This window comes from Sebastes fasciatus, chromosome 12, assembly GCF_043250625.1.
Source record: "Sebastes fasciatus isolate fSebFas1 chromosome 12, fSebFas1.pri, whole genome shotgun sequence".
NCBI classification, from domain to species: domain Eukaryota; kingdom Metazoa; phylum Chordata; class Actinopteri; order Perciformes; family Sebastidae; genus Sebastes; species Sebastes fasciatus.
In genome coordinates, this window is record NC_133806.1 from 12,756,641 (window position 1) to 12,777,601 (window position 20,961).

At 40.9% G+C, this 20,961-nt stretch overlaps 2 protein-coding genes across 7 annotated transcripts in view; both read right to left on the minus strand.

Annotated features, from left to right (window-relative positions):
• Positions 1–14,702, minus strand: part of lipeb (lipase, hormone-sensitive b) — a 36,249-nt gene extending 21,547 nt beyond the window's left edge. The window contains exons 1-5 of one of the 6 annotated variants that reach the window (XM_074653145.1): positions 14,541–14,695; positions 13,439–13,475; positions 6,605–6,860; positions 6,442–6,482; positions 552–793 (exon numbers count right to left, since the gene is read on the minus strand). In XM_074653145.1, coding sequence (XP_074509246.1) covers positions 552–791 — 240 coding nt within the window. In that variant the 5' untranslated portion in view covers positions 792–793; positions 6,442–6,482; positions 6,605–6,860; positions 13,439–13,475; positions 14,541–14,695. Of the gene's footprint in view, positions 1–551; positions 794–6,441; positions 6,483–6,604; positions 6,861–13,438; positions 13,476–14,540 lie in introns of all 6 variants that reach the window. The other 5 variants (XM_074653143.1, XM_074653146.1, XM_074653148.1 and 2 more) reach the window with 5 other exon arrangements.
• A 1,389-nt stretch (positions 14,703–16,091) lies between these two features.
• Positions 16,092–20,863, minus strand: cd79a (CD79a molecule, immunoglobulin-associated alpha). Its single transcript, XM_074654940.1, has 5 exons — positions 20,512–20,863; positions 19,379–19,705; positions 18,122–18,237; positions 17,769–17,831; positions 16,092–17,586 (listed from the first exon to the last, which is right to left on the minus strand). Exons 1-5 carry the CDS (start codon positions 20,549–20,551, stop codon positions 17,461–17,463), a joined length of 672 nt encoding a protein of 223 aa, XP_074511041.1. The 5' UTR covers positions 20,552–20,863; the 3' UTR covers positions 16,092–17,460.
• Positions 20,864–20,961: the final 98 nt, after the last annotated feature.

Below are 20,961 nucleotides of genomic sequence, written 5' to 3' on the forward strand. Positions count from 1 at the left end.
GCCTCTGGGTCTGCTTAAATTGTAATTAAGATTAGGGTAGTAAGCTTGAAGGGAAAAAAAACGATGTATGATAGCATGCCTGAATGCGAGCATGTGAAAAGCTTGCTGCTTCACCAGGGTCTTACAGATTAGTAAGAGTAGCACGGTGGGAATGAGAAGGATTATAAATGTGGAAATCGAGAGGCAAGAACACAGAGCAGCATTCATTTGCTGCTCTGCTAGACTCATTCAGTTGTGGTGGGTTGCAGCCACTGAAGGTCATGATGTTTCATCAATAACTGTAGAAGATAAAGTACAGTGGGTACAGTAGGGGTAGATATTCTGCAGCTGGAGGAATTTATCCAACCTGATTTTCAACATAAAATCAATGTGTAAAACAAATGGACTGACCTTGAAACAAAGCGATATCAAGGTAAAGAGGGTCTGGTGAGCAGTTTCTCACAGTGTGGAGAGAATATTGATAAGAATGTATTGCGGCATGGGGGCTTATTACTCTCAAAGCTGCACTGGGTTGAAAGGAGAACACAGATCCACACTTCCCACAGCTTTACCTTGACCAGTGAGCGATAGCCATTGGCGGGAATGTGCGGGTCAAAGTCAAAATGGTGGTAAACTGCAGCGAAGCCGGAGATAACCGGTTCCAGACCACGAGCGTGCTCCTGGATCAGCTTCATGGTGTCCACCAGCCGCCGTGCCGCGTCACCCTGCGGCCCCTTGGCTCCTCCTGAGAAGAAGATGGCATTCTCTTCGCACACGCTGTACAGGGCCACGAACACTGCCTTGGTGTCCATCACTAAGAGCAGCGAGATAGAGAAAGACAGAAATCATTTGTATGTAGGGGAGGGTGCATGTGCATAATAGCATTTTAAATAATAATGAATGTGATTCTTTATGTATTCTAGTGGGGAAATGCTCTTTTCATTAGGCAGATTACTGACAAAGGGGCTCTTATCCCAATAACACCCACTGATCTCGCTATCAATTACAATTGTGCCACCTTGCTGACCCCCATGCATACTTAATTTGTCAAATTAAAGATCTTTTTTTTTCTGTAGTTGTTAAACTAGACTGCCAGCTGGTATCTGGTCCTGCAAGCATAACAAAAGGAGCACCCTGATCCCTATTCTGCGCCACACCCACACTTGTTATTAGCATGTAGACACTGTACAAGGTGGGGTATCATTGGATATATCCTACATAATGTTCTCTTACTCCTATTAACTAATCCCCCATAGCCTGGTGTATAGAAGCTCATTGATTGAAACGTGTTAAGCAAGGCTTGAAATTAAGTGATGTAAAGCCGTGCTAAGCAGCCAAAATCCACCGAGATCTGGGCAGACACGCATGGAACAGGAGGAGAAGGCAGAGGCCCTTTGCTAACGTCATGCTGCTGGGAACAAACACAGATTAGTCATACACTGACAAAAAAGACACAAACACACTCAACATAAGAGTCCCAAAGGGAGGTATACAGCTGACAACACACAGCTGAGCGTGTTTATCAAGTGTGCCCGTACCCCTGCCCTAATGCAGCAAAACAAAGATCTCGTGCTACGTCCCTGCTGGATTCCAACTGTTGGACTGAGCTCTTCTGTCAAGTCACCTGAGACCTCTGTTTCCACAACACCTAAGCCTGGGAACCAGCTGGTATTTACTGTATAGGGTGACTCGGATCGCTGAGAGACAGAGGAAAGAGGAGAGGGGCTGGTGGTGGAGAATAAAACAAAAGGAACGGACACAGCAGTGGTTTCCTAATAGATGTGAAAGTGAGATTTTTAGGGGAAAGAAAATCATTTCTTTGTTATGGATGGGTGTTCACCAGTTACCCTGCAGAACTGAAGCACATTTATGGGGAGATAATAGATAATGATCAGTTCAAAATGACTCTTAAGGGAATACTGCTGTGGTAAATCATCTTTAGTTAAACTATGCATGGCTAATGAACATCCCAAATTACATCAGCCACCCTTGGAATTAGCACACACCCATCCTCAAACTTTTGCAGTTAAAACTTCCACTGAGGCTAGTGCAATAAAGCAATACAGAAATATTAAAAGAAATAAAGCAAAAACAGCACAGCGGTTTTCTCCACTGATCCCCAAAGCAACACCTTGGGATGTGGAGCTGAGATTGCCTATGCATGCTAAAACGTGAACGGATTCCACAAAAGTGAAATATTGTTCTGAGGGTCAAAGAAATAATGGAGCCCTTATCGCGCAATTATTCCCCTATTCCCTGCTATTCAGGAAGAGTAATGGGAGAGCCAATGTCAGTTTGCTGGGGGGAATCACAACCCCCCGACATCTAGGAAGAGACATTTATCAGCCAGACGACTTCTAGCACTCCCGTATATTGCATGAAAAATCTCTTCAGTAGCTGCCAGTCTCGTCTTTGCCTCTCACTCCACTTCTCTTTACAGGGGGACTTTTTTTATTATACCCTACAAGGCACGACACCCTTCTATAAGCACGTTTTTCCATATCGGATGCCAATTTGTTAGCAAGGGATAATTGAATCATATCACAAAGATTTCTTCCAAAATGTTTTGGAGTTGGCAGACCTGAACACCGTCCACGTCAGCATTTAGCACTCTGCTACTGGGCGTATTGGCATGGGAAACATAGTTCACATTACCAAAGCAACTGTGAACTTAAAACAAAAATCTTGTCCTCTCTCTCTCTAGGTTACATGGTAGAGAGGAGGTCGTGTTGCTCAGGCTCTATTTGTTTGGCGACGCCTGGAAGCTGCTTGACATCCTCCTGGATCCATCTCCTCATATATGTTCACATTACAGGTATCAATTTTTTTGTCTATGTTGTAGGGGGTGTAAGAAAATATCGATACGCATGCGTATCGCAATTCTATGTTGTGTGATACTGTCTAGATTCTCCAAAACGCTGTATCAATTTTTAATTAACCTCGACTCGCTATTTGATCTTTCTGAGGTAGTAGCAGGCTCAGTTTTAAAGCTAGAGTGAAGTTACATCATATGAAACTAAAAAAACCTAAGGAATCCATTGGTACCAACCGTGTCATACTATCTTGTCGAGAAAGAGGCTAAATAACGCTCCAAAGTTACCCTAAATTTTGGTGAGGAAAAACTAGCATGGCTATTTTCAAAGGGGTCCCTTGACCTTTTACCTCAAGATATGTGAATGAAAAATGGTTCCCTGGGTACCCACGAGTCTCCCCTTTAAAGACATACCCACTTTATGATAATCACATGCAGTTTTGGACAAAAACCATACAGTTTTTTGCATGCAGCATAAATGTATTGTTTTCGCCTATTATAAAATAGTGTATTTCTGGTGTGTTCTTCATACTAAGATTTTTGTAAAAATAAATCTTTGAAAAAAATCGCAATATGTAACCTTGCTAAGAGTATCGCAATATATTGAATCGTTACCCCTGTATCATGATACATATCGTATCGCCAGATTCTTGCCAATACACAGCCCTATTATGTTGTATTTTCATTATGTTGTGACTCTGTACACACAACATCTATTGCACGTCCGTCAGTCCTGGAAGAGGGATCCCTCCTCTGTTGTTCTTCTTGACGTTTCTTCTATTTTTTTCCCCTGTTAAAAAAGTTTTTCTGGGGGGAGTTTTTCCTCATCCTATGAGAGGGTTGTACTGTAAAGGACATTGGATGTCATATCCTGTACAGATTGTAAAACCCCCTGAGGCGAATTTGTGATTTTGAAATTGGGTTATACAAATACAATTGACTTTACTTAGATTATGCTAAAAATGGATGGGGACACAAAACCCAATCCAGTGAGGCGTGCTGCCAGGCCGTTCCACTTGGCACTGGAAAACATGCGTCATCCGAGCACACCCAACTTTAACCCCAAATGTTACAGTTGTGTTGGGCCTTGTAACAACATACCAGGACAACTCAGAAATATGTATTTATATAGGCCGCCTAACATATCCATTTTTTTATGTTCCTCGTTTCTGTCACAAGCCAAATTGTTATAATCATCTGCAAACAGGAAACCCTGTGTGTATTTGTCTGTGTGATGTTGCCACATGGACATGGTGAATGTCCTATTGAATTTAGGAGGCATTCCTTGGCCCTGGGGTATAGAAACAGACTGAAATAAATCTGCAAAGCCAAATGAGTTGACGACACAGAGCAGCACTGCAGCGGGGACAAGTTTTTCATTACGATATAAAAGTTCTATGTATTCCCGCGAAACTCAATAAAGCAGCTTGGGGCCTAATTTCACATTGATTCATTCGTGTGAAAGGAACACTTTATCCGACATAAGCTCGTCCCATGACTTCAAGGAGAACTTTACACTAAAACAGAATTTACATTGTGCTAGTTATAATCTTAAATTATAATCTAGAAATATAGCCAACTGTGTCCCATAAACTGCCTCTGAACCTCACGACCTGAATTTGTGATCTCTGATGACACATTTTGGGTTTGATTCATTGACAATTAACATTAACACCATGGGCTGGGCTCAGAGAATGCATTTTATCCAAATGACTATTACTGGAATTCAGAGCTCACAGCAGTAAATGAGTAAATGTCCCCCTATCCCAGTAAAATCTGTCACTATATACTAGTTGATATCTTAACTGTCTCTGGAGGAGCTTTAGGATATGTCTCCACATGACAACATCACTATAGTTTGTTCATCTTAGAGAGACTGGGATCGAGAGACTTAGAGAGACGGATCAGGGAGGCACAAAACATGAGGAAATTGGAGTTTTGCAGATATATTACGCAATCATTTATCATACAAATTCATCATAAAGATCACCTGAGAAGCCTACAGTACTTGCATGCGTCATGTCAAAACAATTCAGAAGCTAACAACAAACACGTATTCAATCCTGGGATTGTTTCTCTATTTTAAGATTTGTTCCAAGTACCAGCAGATTACGCACCAATTGTGAATGTTCTATACGACACGGTTACTTCATGTGCAAAAAAATAAATAAACTAATTACATCATAAAAGTGGGAACACCAAGGAACACCACGAAACACCCAAAAAGAACATCTATAAATACAGTCATCTGTCTGCATAAACACAAGCAACAGTGTTCCCCAAAAGTTTTTTCTGGGGATCAACTTTTTAAAACAGGCTAATGAGTAGATATCATCTTAGATTTTGGATATCGTAATATGGCGTAAGTGTTGTCTTTTCCTGAGTTTAAAGGCTGCGTTACAGTAAAGTGATGTCATTTTCTGAATGTGTCTAGCTGCTCTATTATTTGCCTTTACCCACTTACTCATTATAGCCACATTACAGATGATTATTTATCAGAAATCCTATTGTGAAAATATTTTGTAAAAGCACAAATGGTCAACCAGACAATATCGATATCAAGGTATTTGGTCAAAAATATTGTGATTTCTGATCATATCACCCAGCCCTAGTTGACAACTATAGAATTTTGGTCTTGATTAAATCTACCAAATTTTTTTTCAGATGGAGGTCCCTGAAGCGAAATCTTATCAAATGGGGGTCTGTTACATAATGTGTGTCAATTCAGGGGTCCTTGACACGTTAAAGGTTGAGAACCACTGCCTTAGAGGACACAATGACTGCCTTGGCCAAGCAGTCACCCACACGGCATGCTGCAGCACGACCAGCTATAGCAGTCAAACCAGTTTGGGCGAGGAGCCAAAATTAAAATTACATTGCTTAATTGGAGCTGGGGGTACAACTCTCTCAGCTTGGAGAGCCAATAGGCCTTATGTTGACAGAGTAAGCTAGGCGTGAACTTTATGAACCCCTGGATCAGCATAAGCTGCTCTAAAACTTGCTTAATGATAATGAAGCCAGCGCGCACCACACACCCGTCTAACTGTAGGGAGTATATCATATGCAAATGCCATGCAAATGGACACAGTTATGTGAACCGGTACAATATAATCGAGAGCTCACTCAGAGTTCAAACATGCCGTGGCCCGGTGAAGACTTCACCTTTGTTTGATGAAGGATAATGCCTCAAACAGAGAAACAATAAAGCTGCCTCTACACTCATGCCAGGATAGCCGTCAATATGGGAGGTACTAGAGGAAAAGCATGACTCACCCGTTTGCCTCATCAACTCTGCCTTTTGAGCATCAGCAAATGTTCCAAACATCTACGTCTAGCAGTACCAAGCAACGTGTTCAAGCATCATCTCCTCCCGTGTTACTGACACAAGTGGTCACTCACTGTAATCCCTCTGCAACCATTAGATTGCACCTGGTCTCTCCACATTAAAGATGGATGAGGATGGGCATTAATAAGTCATGTACAACAACCGACACCAGGGACATTACAGACATATAATGACTCCTGCGGGGCCCACATACAGTGTGAATTGAGTGTTTGTCTAAGACTACCCACAGGCTGCTTCTGGCATATAATTGATGGCATAGACTAGGTATTGAAAAGCTGGAAAAGAAAAAAGTAAAAGTGTTTACCAGCTTCTGAGTTCAAGGCTTTGTCCTTGTCTGTCTCCTCTCTTCCACGAAAGCAATGAGAGCATGGAAAAGAAGAAAGAGAGAGTAAGAGAAAGAGAGGGAGGGAGGGATGGCAGCGAGGAAGGAGATAGGGTTTTCCGATTGGTTTTCTTCTCCTTCTCACCGTCTGTCACTCCCTCATCTTTACGATTAGATGTGGCTCTTCTCCTTTCAGCCTCTGTATGTCAAGACTGTCATAACCAATTCTACTCAGAGGCAATGTGTTGTCCTTTTCCTTCCTCTCCGCTCGTCCCTCCCATGCCGCTTTTAAAACAAGGTCGGAAAGCTACAGACAACTCCGTCCCAGTTAACTTTCTCCTTGTGACAGAGGGCTATTTTGCTATTGGCTGTTCAGCTTGCAACTCCCGGTGACCTTCAACCTAATTGGCAGATCACATACAAAAGAGACATTGGCAGAGACACAACCATGAGATTATGAGATAACAATTTTTTCAGATGTGGATCTCTCCATTTATTGCATCTTGACTGTTTCATTCCATCTTTAATAAGGTCACAAATGAAATGCAAACACACAGCAGTAAAATCAATAATTATCAATTAATCTATTCATTACAAAGTTGATTAAATTATCATTAAAAATAATGAGTGTACTTATCAGAGCAAACAATGTCTTAAAATGTTCTTTTTTGGCCTGACCTACAGTCATCTAAAAATGTGTCCAATGACAATGACAAAAAGGTAGAATGTCCTCACATTAGACAATAGGGATGGAACGGTTCAGGTAAAAAATCCGAACCGTTCGGTTCGCTAGTCACGGTTTGGGACGTGTATGCATCGTTAGGTTCATTTGAAATAAGTTATGAGGCCGATTGTGTATTTTTTTTCATGTAGAGTTAGGCTCCCGTTTATTGTCACACTAGAAATCAAGGCCTATGGAAGGAGGCTGGGACACGGGCGGACATGGGTCTTGAGGTAAGGGGTTTAACACATGCGCAGTGTAACTGAAGCTGCAGTCGTGCGTTGCTATTGGCTCAATTTCGGCGAGTGCAGACCAGATTTTACTGTGCATGCGTTGTACCAGGAAGCGTGACCCAGCCCCTTCACAGATGAAGTAGAGCTGTCAGTTAAGGAAATGGAGAGTAGACACGATAAAGTACAGTTAGAGGATCCACCAGCATCGTTTCGCTCTGCTGCATGGGAGCATTACGGATTTAGTGTTACCTATGAAAATGATGGAAAAAAAGTGGTGGATAAAACGGCGACTGTGTAAGCACTGTGCAACACGAGTGGCAACACTTCGGGTAGGAAAGAGCAACTCCTTCTCCCCGCAGCATTTAAACAGCCTCTACATGCAGATTCAGACAGGACAAAAAAACATAACTACAGCATTGGAGAGGTTTATAGGGAAAGATATGCAGCCTTATGCAGTTGTGGAGGACGTTGGATTTCTGCATATGATTAACGTAACGTTACTTGAGCCGCGCTATACACTTATAAGCAACTCAGTAATTCCAGCAGCACAATCCCTGTAATGTGTTTCATATTTATTAATTATTTTTAAATAACACAGTGGCACAGAAATCCATCCATATCCCTTTCCAAATACTGCACTTTTTGAATGGAAAAAATAATCTTTCAATAAAGAGCTGATAATTGAGACATATGTTAAACTGTTCTTTTCTTTTTTTTGTATAGTTTTGGTTGAGCTTATGCTTCAATTTATGTTGATGGCCTTAGTCTATAATTACAACATATATATATGAAAATAACAAAGCTGCATTTTTTCATCCATCCATCCATCTTCAACCGCTTATCCGGGATCGGGTCGCGGGGGCAACAGCTCCAGCAGGGGACCCCAAACTTCCCTTTCCCGGGCCACATTAACCAGCTCTGACTGGGGGATCCCGAGGCGTTCCCAGGCCAGAGTAGAGATATAATCTCTCCATCTAGTCCTGGGTCTTCCCCGTGGTCTCCTCCCAGCTGGTCGTGCCTGGAACACCTCCCAAGGGAGGCGCCCAGGAGGCATCCGTGCTAGATGCCCGAACCACCTCAACTGGCTCCTTTCGACGCAAAGGAGCAAGGACTCTACTCCGAGTCCCTCACGGATGACTGAGCTTCTTACCCTATCTCTAAGGGAGACGCCAGCCACCCTCCTGAGGAAACCCATTTCGGCCGCTTGCACCCGCGACCTCGTTCTTTCGGTCATGACCCAACCCTCATGACCATAGGTGAGAGTAGGAACGAAGATTGAACGGTAGATCGAGAGCTTTGCCTTCCGGCTCAGCTCTCTTTTCGTCACAACGGTGCGGTAAAGCGAATGCAATACCGCCCCTGCTGCTCCGATTCTCCGACCAATCTCACGTTCCATCGTCCCCTCACTCGCGAACAAGACCCCGAGATACTTAAACTCCTTCACTTGGGGTAAGGACTCATTCCCTACCCGGAGTAGGCAAACCACCGGTTTCCTGCTGAGAACCATGGCCTCAGATTTAGAGGTGCTGATTCTCATCCCGACTGCGTCACACTCGGCTGCGAACCGATCCAGTGAGTGCTGGAGGTCGCAGACCGATGATGCCAACAGGACCACATCATCTGCAAAAAGCAGCGATGAGATCCTCAGCACACCGATCTGCAAACCCTCCTCCACCCGACTACGCCTCGATATCCTGTCCATGAATATCACGAACAGGATTGGTGACAAAGCGCAGCCCTGGCGGAGGCCAACCCCCACCGGAAACGAGTCCGACTTATTGCCGAGGATCCGAACACAGCTCTCGCTTTGGGCGTACAGGGATTGGATGGCCCTGAGAAGTGCCCCCCTCACCCCATACTCCCGCAGCACCCCCCACAGTATCTCCCGGGGGACCCGGTCATATGCCTTCTCCAAGTCCACAAAACACATGTAGACTGGATGGGCATACTCCCAGGCCCCCTCCAGGATCCTTGCGAGAGTGAAAAGCTGGTCCGTTGTTCCACGGCCAGGACGGAATCCGCATTGTTCCTCTTCGATCTGCATTTTTTGTTTGCACTAATTACTGTAGAAGTTACAGAACATGACCTCCTCGCTGTAACATAAATGTACCGAACCGAAAACTGTGACCCCAAAACCTTGATGTGAACCGAACCGTGAATTTTGTGAACCGTTCCACCCTTATTAGACAATCATCAGAAAAATTGTGACCATCGCCTATTTGATCAATCAACTAATAATTTCCTCGCTCATCACAGTTTACATTAGAAAACATTAACCCACTTAGGTACAAGTCCTGCACCCACATGACAATCATATTGAAGTGCTATCTTTTGGTAACACAGGTTTTGGACATTTGTGTTTAACAAATACGTGTCGGGACAAATACGTGTCGGGACATGTATTTGTTGGTTATGTATTTAGCAGAAATGTGCTGTATGTGCCAAGTGTTAAGAAATACTAGCGATAGGGAATGAATGCAGAACATGGACAGAGCGTGATGTGCACACCCAAAGTAAAGGGACAAAATGTAATTCAGAGAATTGAATGCAGGGGAAAAATATGACCTTAGTTTAGACTTCTTGGTTGATGACAGTCCCACAACCCAAGGAACTGAGACATGACCCCTCACACACTCAGAAATACAGAGACAAACACACCCAGGAACACTGAGACACAGATACCAAAGTCCCACCTGTTGCTCTTATTGATTGTTTATCTATACACATGTAAATAATAAACTGAATTCCTTCAGTTTCAGGGTCCTGGTATCGTGCATGCCGACTCACTGTCATGACTTACAGGGACACTTTACAGAACAGGACCATCATCACTGTTATCAGTTACACGTGTACTTTCCCTACTAAGATACTATGATGAGGGTATGTGTAACAGAAAATGGGGCCCAATTCACTACTTGTACAATGAACAATGTAAGACGATGGGAAATGTTGATTGATGAGGTGATAAAAATCAGTCTTTATAGGTCTCCATTATTTTAAACCCAGCTGACCAGGTTGGTTATGGTGCTTTACTGTGTTTCATTGGTAATAAATGGACTTTTTCACAGAACCAAAGTAGTGTGAATTGAATTTACTTAACTACACTGTGTGGAAATTGTTGACATAATCTGGTTTAGTAACTCCACCTAAAATTACTACCATTATAACAATGAAAACCAGTTACGTAAAACAAAATGTCAGTGGTTGCCATTGATTTAAAATCAGTTAAGATGGGACTACAAAGTATAGTTTAGTTAGTTGTACTAAATACAGTTGAGTATTGGAGGTCCACAAGTTACATTTACATAAGTGAGTTAAGTCAGTGTATTTCAATATGTTTATGTTGGCATTAACTAATACAGTTAAGTAAGGCAAAAGAAACTGCATTTTGTTGAATTTATGTTGGTCAGTTTAGTTAGCTGGACACTGACTTATTAATTAAATCCAAGTTGACCAGATAAAGTTTGAATTGCCTTATACAGTCAAGTTGGTTCGACATAAATCAGTTATCGCCATCTTCACAAGAATAATAAATTATATCTAATCCAACTCAGTTTGGTGATAATTGTTGACATTACTGGATTAAGTAAATCCAATAAATTGGTTTTTCAAGTTTGTATAATTTGATGCAGATCTGGACCCAATCTTCCTGTTGTAACCTCAAGTCAGATGGGGTAGGTTCAGAGCATATATCTTTCTGTAGTTCAACTCCCTTCCTGCACTGCATAGTTTAGAATACATACAAAGGGCAAAGTGTAGGCTAACTTCTGTACAAAGACAAACAAACATCCAGTTCTTGTTTGGAAAAACCTGCTTGCTACATTTATGGCTTGAAATCAGTCAGGTTGGTCCCTTCCATATAGAAAACGTTGAGCTGCTCTATACTGTTGTAGTTTAATGTTGAGCTACTTCTTAATGTCAGTATGATTAACTGTGCTGATCTTGTCTAGGCTGTTTCCAACTCGTGGCTCTCTTGTGTTTCTCTTTATCAAGCCTAAACAGACACATTCAAGATGTGAAAAATGTGAAGTCTGGTCAAATGTTAGTCCAAGGATATGAAAACACAGGGGCTGTTCCTTGAAGTGGGACTCACTGTCACAGCACAAAGTCCACATCTATTTTTACAAGTAGAAAGTCTCAATATGAGTCCTACGTTGAGACCAGACAGTGTTAAAGGTAAAATTCTACTGTGTTTTTCTTATCTACAAGATATGGTATCTGCTGGCCAGTCTTTTTGAACTTGGCCAGATACCTGATACTCTACAAAATGTCGTGTCTACAGGAAGCAGGCTATAAAAAGAGCAAACTTTGAGCAGTCCACAGGCGAGAGGAAGCGCCAACAGCGGGGGCTCTGTTTAGGAGGCGTTTGACCCTTCTCCTAGACAGAGCACCCTCAAACACACAAGGCCAAACTGAACAACAGGAAACTAGCAACAATGAGCCTCCACACCTCCTCCAAATGGGACACATAGGGATTCCCTTCAGTTTTATAATGCAATGCCACTGATGAAAAAGAAAATTATGAATCTCTTCTTCAGGTAGGGTGACCAGATCCCAACAAAACAAATTAGGGACAAAGAGTATGTTTGTGTGGGACAATGTGGGACATGTTGCTCTCTGGTTGAAAACTAATTTTGCAAGAACTCTTTGAGAGTCACTTCCCACTGGCTTCACCCAGTTATAAGTAGTTTAACAGTCCTTGTTGTAGCTGCATTTCCTTTTTCTTTGTGGTAGTTTCCATCATGTTCTGTCTCAATCTGCATAGCTTGTGACTTTTTCCTGTTGGCCGTAGTGTAGCAAAAACAGGTTAACCTACACTTGAATCTCATGATGACAGCCTTCCCTGCTTTCTTTACAGCTATTGGATGAAAGCCATATTTTAGAAAAGCGTCTGTCCTGCAGTGGTTTGACTTTTGAAAACTAGAGCCGATCAAAATGTGGGACATCGTCTCAATATGTCAGAAAAGGGATAAAAATAATGTGCAGTCCCTCATAAAGTGGGACACCTGGTCACCTTATCTTCAGGTCTGATCAAAACTGAACTTAGCACAACAAGTATGGCATGGCATGGCATGGAGCTCGACTCTCTGGTGATCGTGGCAGAGGAAAGAACACTCAACAGACTGCTGGCCATAATGGACAACGCCAGCCATCCTCTGAACGCCGTCATCACCAAACAGAGGAGCTCGTTTAGCGGCAGGCTGCCGCTCCCCAAGTGCTCCACAGACAGACTCTTTTAACAGTCTCTTCCGCACTATATTCACTTTTTTAATAGTCGTGTATCACAGCTGTTACCCTGCACTATATTCAGTTTTAACAGTTTTCTTCATCTCCTTGTATTTTTATATCTGGTATATTTTTTTGTACTTTGTACTACTAACTTTTTTACTGCCTTTTTACTAACATGTTTTGCACTATGGAAACTGCTGGAAACTTGAATTTCCCTCGGTATCAATAAAGTTACTAACTATCTATCTATCTATCTGTCTATCTGTCTATCTATCTATCTATCTATCTATCTATAAGACTAAGTAAAATCTTCTAATCCCATTATACTGGCCTAAGTCTATTATAAACGCACCATTCATAAATAGGCAGGGACATTTTTTTTATTTCTATAGCAAAGACACAGACATTGTATGGCAATATTGTTAGGCTACAGACAAGGAAGCCTTATGAAAGTGGTGGTGGTTTGGGAAATGGTTGGATTGTTCCAGTTACGGCCTAGTTTACAGGATAATAGGGCAACAGAGGGAGTTTGTTTAGTTATAACAGCAGCAGATCCACAGTGCCTGCAGAGGCTGGCAGCATCCTGTTAAATCTGCTACCTTCTTTCACAATCGGCCCATTCGTCACCATGTGTTTCCCTGCTCTTATGTCACCCAGGCAGTGATGACGACTTCAGCAGTGACCCTAACAATTTGCATAATGGATTTAAGCACAGCACTTCCGTATACCACAGTCGGAAGGTTTATGTAGTTACACTCCATATACACCCTCCCCTCTTATTTATGGTTTTGAGTACCTGTTCAGGTGGGTCCTGTCAGTGTCAGCAGCTGAAACTAAGGAGCACAGAACGTGAAAAGGTGAACAAAATACAGCATGGAGCCATATATATGTAATTAAATGTTACTTCTACAACGATGATGTTACTACAACCGTTACAACTAACGGTTACGCTACACCTAACGTTTACTGTAGCTATGACAGCAGGATACTAGTAACTATGACAGGAGGATACTATTAACTATGACAGGAGGATACTATTAACTATGGCCGGAGGATACTAGTAACTATGACAGCAGGATACTAGTAACTATGATACTTGAATTTCCCTCGGGATCAAAAAAGTTACTATCTATCTATCTATCTATCTATCTATCTATCTATCTATTAGTAACTATGGCAGGAGGATACTAGTAACTATGACAGCAGGATACTAGTAACTATGGCAGGAGGATACTAGTAACTATGACAGCAGGATGCTGGTAACTATGACAGCAGGATACTAGTAACTATGACAGCAGGATACTAGTAACTATGACAGCAGGATGCTGGTAACTATGACAGCAGGATACTAGTAACTATGATACTTGAATTTCCCTCGGGATCAATAAAGTTACTATCTATCTATCTACTAGTAACTATGGCAGGAGGATACTAGTAACTATGACAGCAGGATGCTGGTAACTATGACAGCAGGATACTAGTAACTATGACAGCAGGATGCTAGTAACTATGATACTTGAATTTCCCTCGGGATCAATAAAGTAAGTTACTATCTATCTATCTACTAGTAACTATGGCAGGAGGATACTAGTAACTATGGCAGCAGGATGCTAGTAACTATGACAGCAGGATGCTGGTAACTATGGCAGCGAAGGAGAGCAACTCCATTCAATAACGCCTTTAAACAGTCTAGCTTTCATCCTCGTTTTGATGTCGTAAAACAGTCACAGGACCTAAGCAGCTGACAGACCCAGAGGCTTAAATCCTAGTGGTTCATGTCGGCTGAATGCTAACGCAGAGCTAGCAGGAGAGGACTCCCTGAGGAGCGGCTAAAAAGGGGAAGTTTATAACGGGGAAAAGCTGAGACGAAGCAGGCACAAACACAGACAACGACTCACCCACTGGAGCCTCTTTGTGTTTGGACGAGCGTCTTCCATTTACACCTTTCTCCAGCCTGCTACTCCCACTCCCACCACCACCACCACTCTTCTTGCTCGACGCCATCTTCGCCCCCTCTGTTGACGCACCGCCTCTCTCATCTCCCATACATATACCTGAGGGGTATACAGGGTGACAGCGAGGCCCCGCCCACTACAGACACGGCAGCCAATCAGTGACTGCGGCTGCGGTCCAGTAGCCAATCAGGACGCTCAAATAATATATAAGTGTCCGCCCTCTTTGCTTAAACTGTACAACATGGCAAAGTAAAAGTGAGTCCATTCAGAACAGATTAGAGGAGCTTTATGGGTATAAAACTGTGTAAAGACAATGTAAATCTGGGATAGTTTATACTTTATATTATATTATCATTCTATGATATTTGTTTGTTATTATTTTGTATCTGTTTTTATTTATTTTTATGTTTGAAATAAAGTCTTTCATTCATTCATTCATTCATTCATGTATGTATATATGTCTGCAGGACAGATAACAATGCACACAGTGCACTTTCATAGACTAAGCTACTGGAGTTACCCTGCACTATATTCATTTTAACAGTCTCTTCTGCACTATATTCACTTTTTAATAGTCGTGTATCACAGCTGTTACCCTGCACTATATTCAGTTTTAACAGTTTTCTTCATCTCCTTGTATTTTTATATCTGGTATATTTTTTGTAATTTGCACTACTAACTTTTTTACTGCCTTTTTACTAACATGTTTTGCACTATGGAACTGTGATGCTGGAAACTCTAATTTCCCTCAAAATCAATAAAGTTGCTATCTATCTATCTATCTATCTATCTATCTATTTATATATTGTATATTGAAACCTGCAGGACCAACTCCAACTCTGAGTTCTTTTAAATCAAAACTTAAAACTTTCCTGTTTGCTGCTGCCGCCTTTTACTAAACCAAATAATGATCTTATACTGCACTAGAGCTTTTACTCTTGTGTGTTATATTCTATTTTAGCTTCTATCCTAGCTTTTATTTTTAGTTTGTTTTTATTTTCTAATCTTTAATGTTTTTATAACTGTTTTAATTATGTCTTAATGTTCTTTTACACTTTGTCGCAATGTTCTTGGATGTTTATGTAAAGCACTTTGAATTAGCCCTGTTGCTGAAATGTGCTATACAAATAAAGCTGCCTTGCCTTGCCTTGACGGTCTGCAGGACAGATAACAATGCACACAGTGCACTTTCACAGACTAAGCTACTGGAGTTACCCTGCACTATATTCATTTTTAACAGTCTCTTCTGCACTATATTCACATTTTTAATAGTCGTGTATTACAGCTGTTACCCTGCACTATATTCAGTTTTTCTTCATTTCCTTGTATTTTTATATCTGGTATATTTTTTTGTACTTTGTACTACTAACTTTTTTACTGCCTTTGATGCTGGAAACTTGAATTTCACTCGGGATCAATAAAGTTACTATCTATCTATCTATCTATCTGTCTATCTATTTATCTATCTATCTATCTATAGAATAATTTATAGGATTTTTTTTTTTTTACACAACTTTATTCTTTGAGCACTCAGAAATGGCAGAAAGCAAATCCATTGTCACACATCATAAAGTCATTCAGTAAGAAGCAAGATATTCATTATAGGCTATATATTTTTTTAATGAACAGAAGCTGAAAGCTGATAAACTGATAACAAAATAGTCTCACCACTCACTCAGAAGCTATTATGGAGCTTTTGATCACAATCATACATTTACACTTAAAGCTGCAGTGGGTAGAACTGGAGCAAATGTGATTTTAAAAGTTATTTTTTATAAAACGGTCACTATATGCAGACAGTATAGTGCATGAGACAGGTAATCTGAAAAATCATGTGCCTCCGGTGTCCTCCGGTGCTCCTAATGGCATCTTTAAGATTTCACAGAACGGAGTAAAACAACCAATCAGAGCCGAGCTGGAGTCTGTCGTCTCTGAGCAGCTGTCAATCACTCACAAACTTCGATCAAACGGTCAAACTAGGCAGCGCTGATCGAATATGTATCAATATTCGGTTACTGTAATGCCTATTTCTCGCCTCAAATGTTTTCAGAAACATCTTATAGTGTGTTGTTTGGCTGTAAAATTAGAAAGTTTGTAACCTGACAGCCATGTTGAGATAAATTGAGGAAATACCAAGCACCACCCACCAGCCAGAGCAAACTTCCTCATTTTACAGCTAAACAGTACACCACAAGATGTTTCTGAAAACATTTGAGGCGAGAAATAGGCATTACAGTAACAGTGATTCATATTTGATCAACTCCCTACTTTGACAGCTGCCTCCGGTGAATGAACAATAAGAACGCTCTCTCTCTGAAATGACCTGTGATTGGCCAAAGTCTCCAGTCACGGGATAGATTTTTTTAAAGCCTGAAAACAGAGCCATGAGGAGCAGCAGAAGTCTAATTATCTCTCAGAGCACTTGAATTACAATATGCTGAAAGGTTATTATGGGATTTTTGCCCAATGATGCCAAAAACATTCTGCTAGTGCTGCTTTAAGTGTTTAAAAGCCTATAATTTGTACAAGATACAGCTGAATGTATAAAGAGGTCTCTCTTCAAAATTATAACTTCTGACCTCAATATTTCTTTAATCCTGGGTATGGCTCTGACAGAGTGGACCCTGCGGTGAGACTGTTTTGTCAACTGCTGTTTCCAAGGTCAAAAATCAATGTTCAATCTCAGATTAAACAAGCTGATTAAACTATGTGTTATCAGATTGTAACTGCAGGCTATGTACAAAAACTCCAAATTCCAATGCGTGTGATGCAGAATGAAAATGATATTCAGAGATCACACAGTTAAACTTCAGCCCTCAAAATAGACTCAACACTCTCTCTTTCTCTGCATTTCCCCTTTCCCTCAGGGTTTCTCCAGCTGGATGTGCTCCTCTTCCTCCTTAAGGTTGCCCACATCCTGGTAGGGGCCATGAGCCTGGGAGCGTTCGATCTGATCATATGTGGACCAACAATCGTCCACATTCAGCCCCTGGCGTGTAGGAGAAAAGGGAGATGCAAGTCAAGTAAAATCAATGAAACATATTCATGTTAAACTGATTAGTACAAGATAACATGTTCATTCATGCCTTTGTTCCTGCTTCCAGTAATGTGACTTCTCACATGCATGCCATGACACATGAGTTTGACTCAGAGAAGAGCTGACTCATTTACCTGATAAATGTTCTCCTCTTCCTTCTTCGCTTTCTTCTTCTCCAGTAATTGTAGTCTCTGTGACTGTGAGGGGGGAAAACAGAAGTTGGTAAAGCTGTGAAATGGTGCAAGAAACACTATGAAAAGATATCCATTTGAGAAGCTTATAGCTATATGTGGTAGGAACAGTCCAAGTAGGGTTGTGTTACAGATTGCAATCATTTCTGGTGTGTTGACATGAATGATATGGTAATACCATTATTGAGACATTTTGGAAATGAACCATTGCTGAAACATCAACGCTACGAGTCAGGGGTAGTTAACAGATCAGTGTATTTAATGTACAGTCAGTCATAATAAAGTGACCTCCTGACCTTGAAGAGAATGGCGGCAGAAGGCACAAGCACACACAGGAGCAGTAGGACTCCTTCAGCAGTCAGGATCTTGTTTTTGGTGCTTTCGCTGAGGTTTATCGTCTTCTCCATCGGCTCTATAGGCATACAGACAGGGCTCAGGTGAAACAAACTAAACAAGTGCTTACATGTTTTTGTAGCAAGGGAGAGTGGACAATTGAAAAAAAGATGGAGTCCAGAGTCTTTTTAATACAATAGAAGTGTACTATTTAGTATAAAGAACAGTCTAATATATACAGTAAATTAATAATAAATTGTTTTGTTAAAGGTCCCATATTGTAAAAAGTGAGATTTTCATGTATTTTTTGTAATAAAGCAGGTTTAAGCGCCCAATAAATACTGTGAAAGTATAGAAACACTCAATCCATGGAGAAATACACACAGCCTGTATTTAGAAACTGTGCCTTTGAAACAAGCTGTCAGGACTTCTGTAACTTTGTGATGTCACAACTGTACAATATTTAAGACCATGCACTACGTACATACCCAATATGTGTACTATTGTTCAACATACTTTTGTAAATAAACAGTAGTATGTATCTTTTCGGATGCACTAACCAGTAATTTATGTCATCACATACTGTAATATTTCACCTGAAATAGTATGCAATTCGCGTACTATTGGTTTCATACTAAGGTTTCGGACATACTAAAATGTCTCACATACTGTCTTAGCGTACTAAATTAAACTAAAATTTCAATTAGAGTGTTTCAAACAAAGGGTAAATACAGGCATATTCAGGCAGACAGTATGAGAAAATAGTGGATTTTTTTTAACATTACAGCATGTAAACATGTTCTAGTGGAAACACAAAATGCAAGTATGAACCTGAAAGTGAGTATGATATGAGACCTTAAAGTAAGAGTTCTCGTAAACTAATGTGCAAAACCTCCAGAGGAGCTGTGGTTGTTTCACGTTTCCACATCTGCCATCTGAGATTATGATGCAAAATGGCCTTTCATTGTGACAAATGCCTCTCCACATTAGCGTGACTGCAACTTGATCTATTCTTGGGGCTATTTAAAGTAAATGACCGGGCAGCAGACTGTAATCAGAGCATTCAGATGATGTGGAGATTAACCAAGCTGCGATACGCATGGATGCTGCCACTCACACAGCTCTCGGATAGACTAACGTTAACAGGATTTATGGCTTATGAGGTGTTAGCGGTGCTTAGAGCTCACTTGACTCCATCTCACTCCATCATGAACACTCACTGAAGACTTGCAGGTAGGTGCCATGTGAGATGAGGTCGACGTCACTGCCGTTCAGCCAACACTGGTACAGCCCGGAGTCGTTCAGCTGCACCGGCTCGATGGTTAGGGTGCCACAAAATCTGCCGTCTTTTCCTTTAGCCACAGGGTCCGAATGCTTCACAGGATGTGCATCATGTCTGGTGCTGTTGCCAGCTTGTTTGACCCAAGTGAATTTCACTGATCTCACCTCGGTTTTGTAGCAGCACTCCAAATCAGCTGTGTGGAAGACCTGCACCCTAATGAAGGGCCTGTCCGCCTCTAAAATCACCGTATTCTGAGCAATACCCACTGTGGAGGAAGCAGCAATTATATTACATTGTTTTGTGCATTTGTTATACATTTGCTCATAGTTTGATTTTAACGCAACATTTGTCAAATTATTTAACGGTCTTATTGATAACATTTTTATGCGGATGAATATTTTCTAAAAAATAATACATCTACAGAGCCTTTAAAAAGGTGGCAAATAAAAATGTGTCTTTTCCTGTTGTTCATATTTGTGGAAGACATCTGATGTTTGGTTCCCACTTCTAACAAGGCTTGTGAGCCAATAGTATAACGACGTTGGTATCACGTGTCTCCGGGTGATCAGTTAGTGTGGAAAAAAACAGATAAATAGCGTTTGATGGTAAGTGTCTGGCAACGACTTGTTGTGTAGTACATGCAATGGAAAGCGGGAGGGAGGATGCGACATCTAGTGGCTGAATGTTATCGATAGCACCTTTATAATTATGATTGCATATATCACAATGCATAAACTGTATTTTTTAATGGGCATATGATGTGGAGTAACAAAAATGAATAAAATGAGCTGTAAATGTAGCATAATTAACCAAAACTAACAGAGCAACATGAGAGCACAGCCATCTGCTTTGACAGGAGACGTGGTTCACTGAAGCAGAACTCACAAGAGCTAAATGTGAAAAAAAGTTATACAGAGTACATACATATACAAGCTTTAATATACAGACATGCCTATTTTCCACAAAAACAGAAGATAATTGCATCTACACAAATACATACTGTTGTTTATATACTTTATAAAGAGTATTTTAATTCATATTCTATCTTTAAAATAAATTGATGTGACTCACCGACAAAGCTGCAGAGGAGGAAGTTTGTAACTGTCCCCATTGTTGTTACAGATGTTTGATCCAGATATCAAAAAACTTAATGAAATACTGCAGAGAAAATTCTTAATACAACATTGATCCTCGTCTTCGCTGCTATATGGTACGAACGCGCTGGTGTCTTGTTTTTCTCAGTCAGGATGTATGCTTGAATGAGTTTGGACTGTCCCACCTTTGCATAAAAGTTATATCTGCATGCATTTAGAAAATAGCTTATATGTTAATTTCTATGAAAATATGTGAATACTATGAAAGCAGAGCCAACATTTTTTACCTTTTATATACATACTATATATTTTAAAAGTATACATCCAGATACAGGTTTATGAAATCAACATATAGGATCCTAGTACAATCCCCTCTGTGTTTATAAAGAGTCAAACCAAACTAACCTTGAACCCTAAACCATTAGCT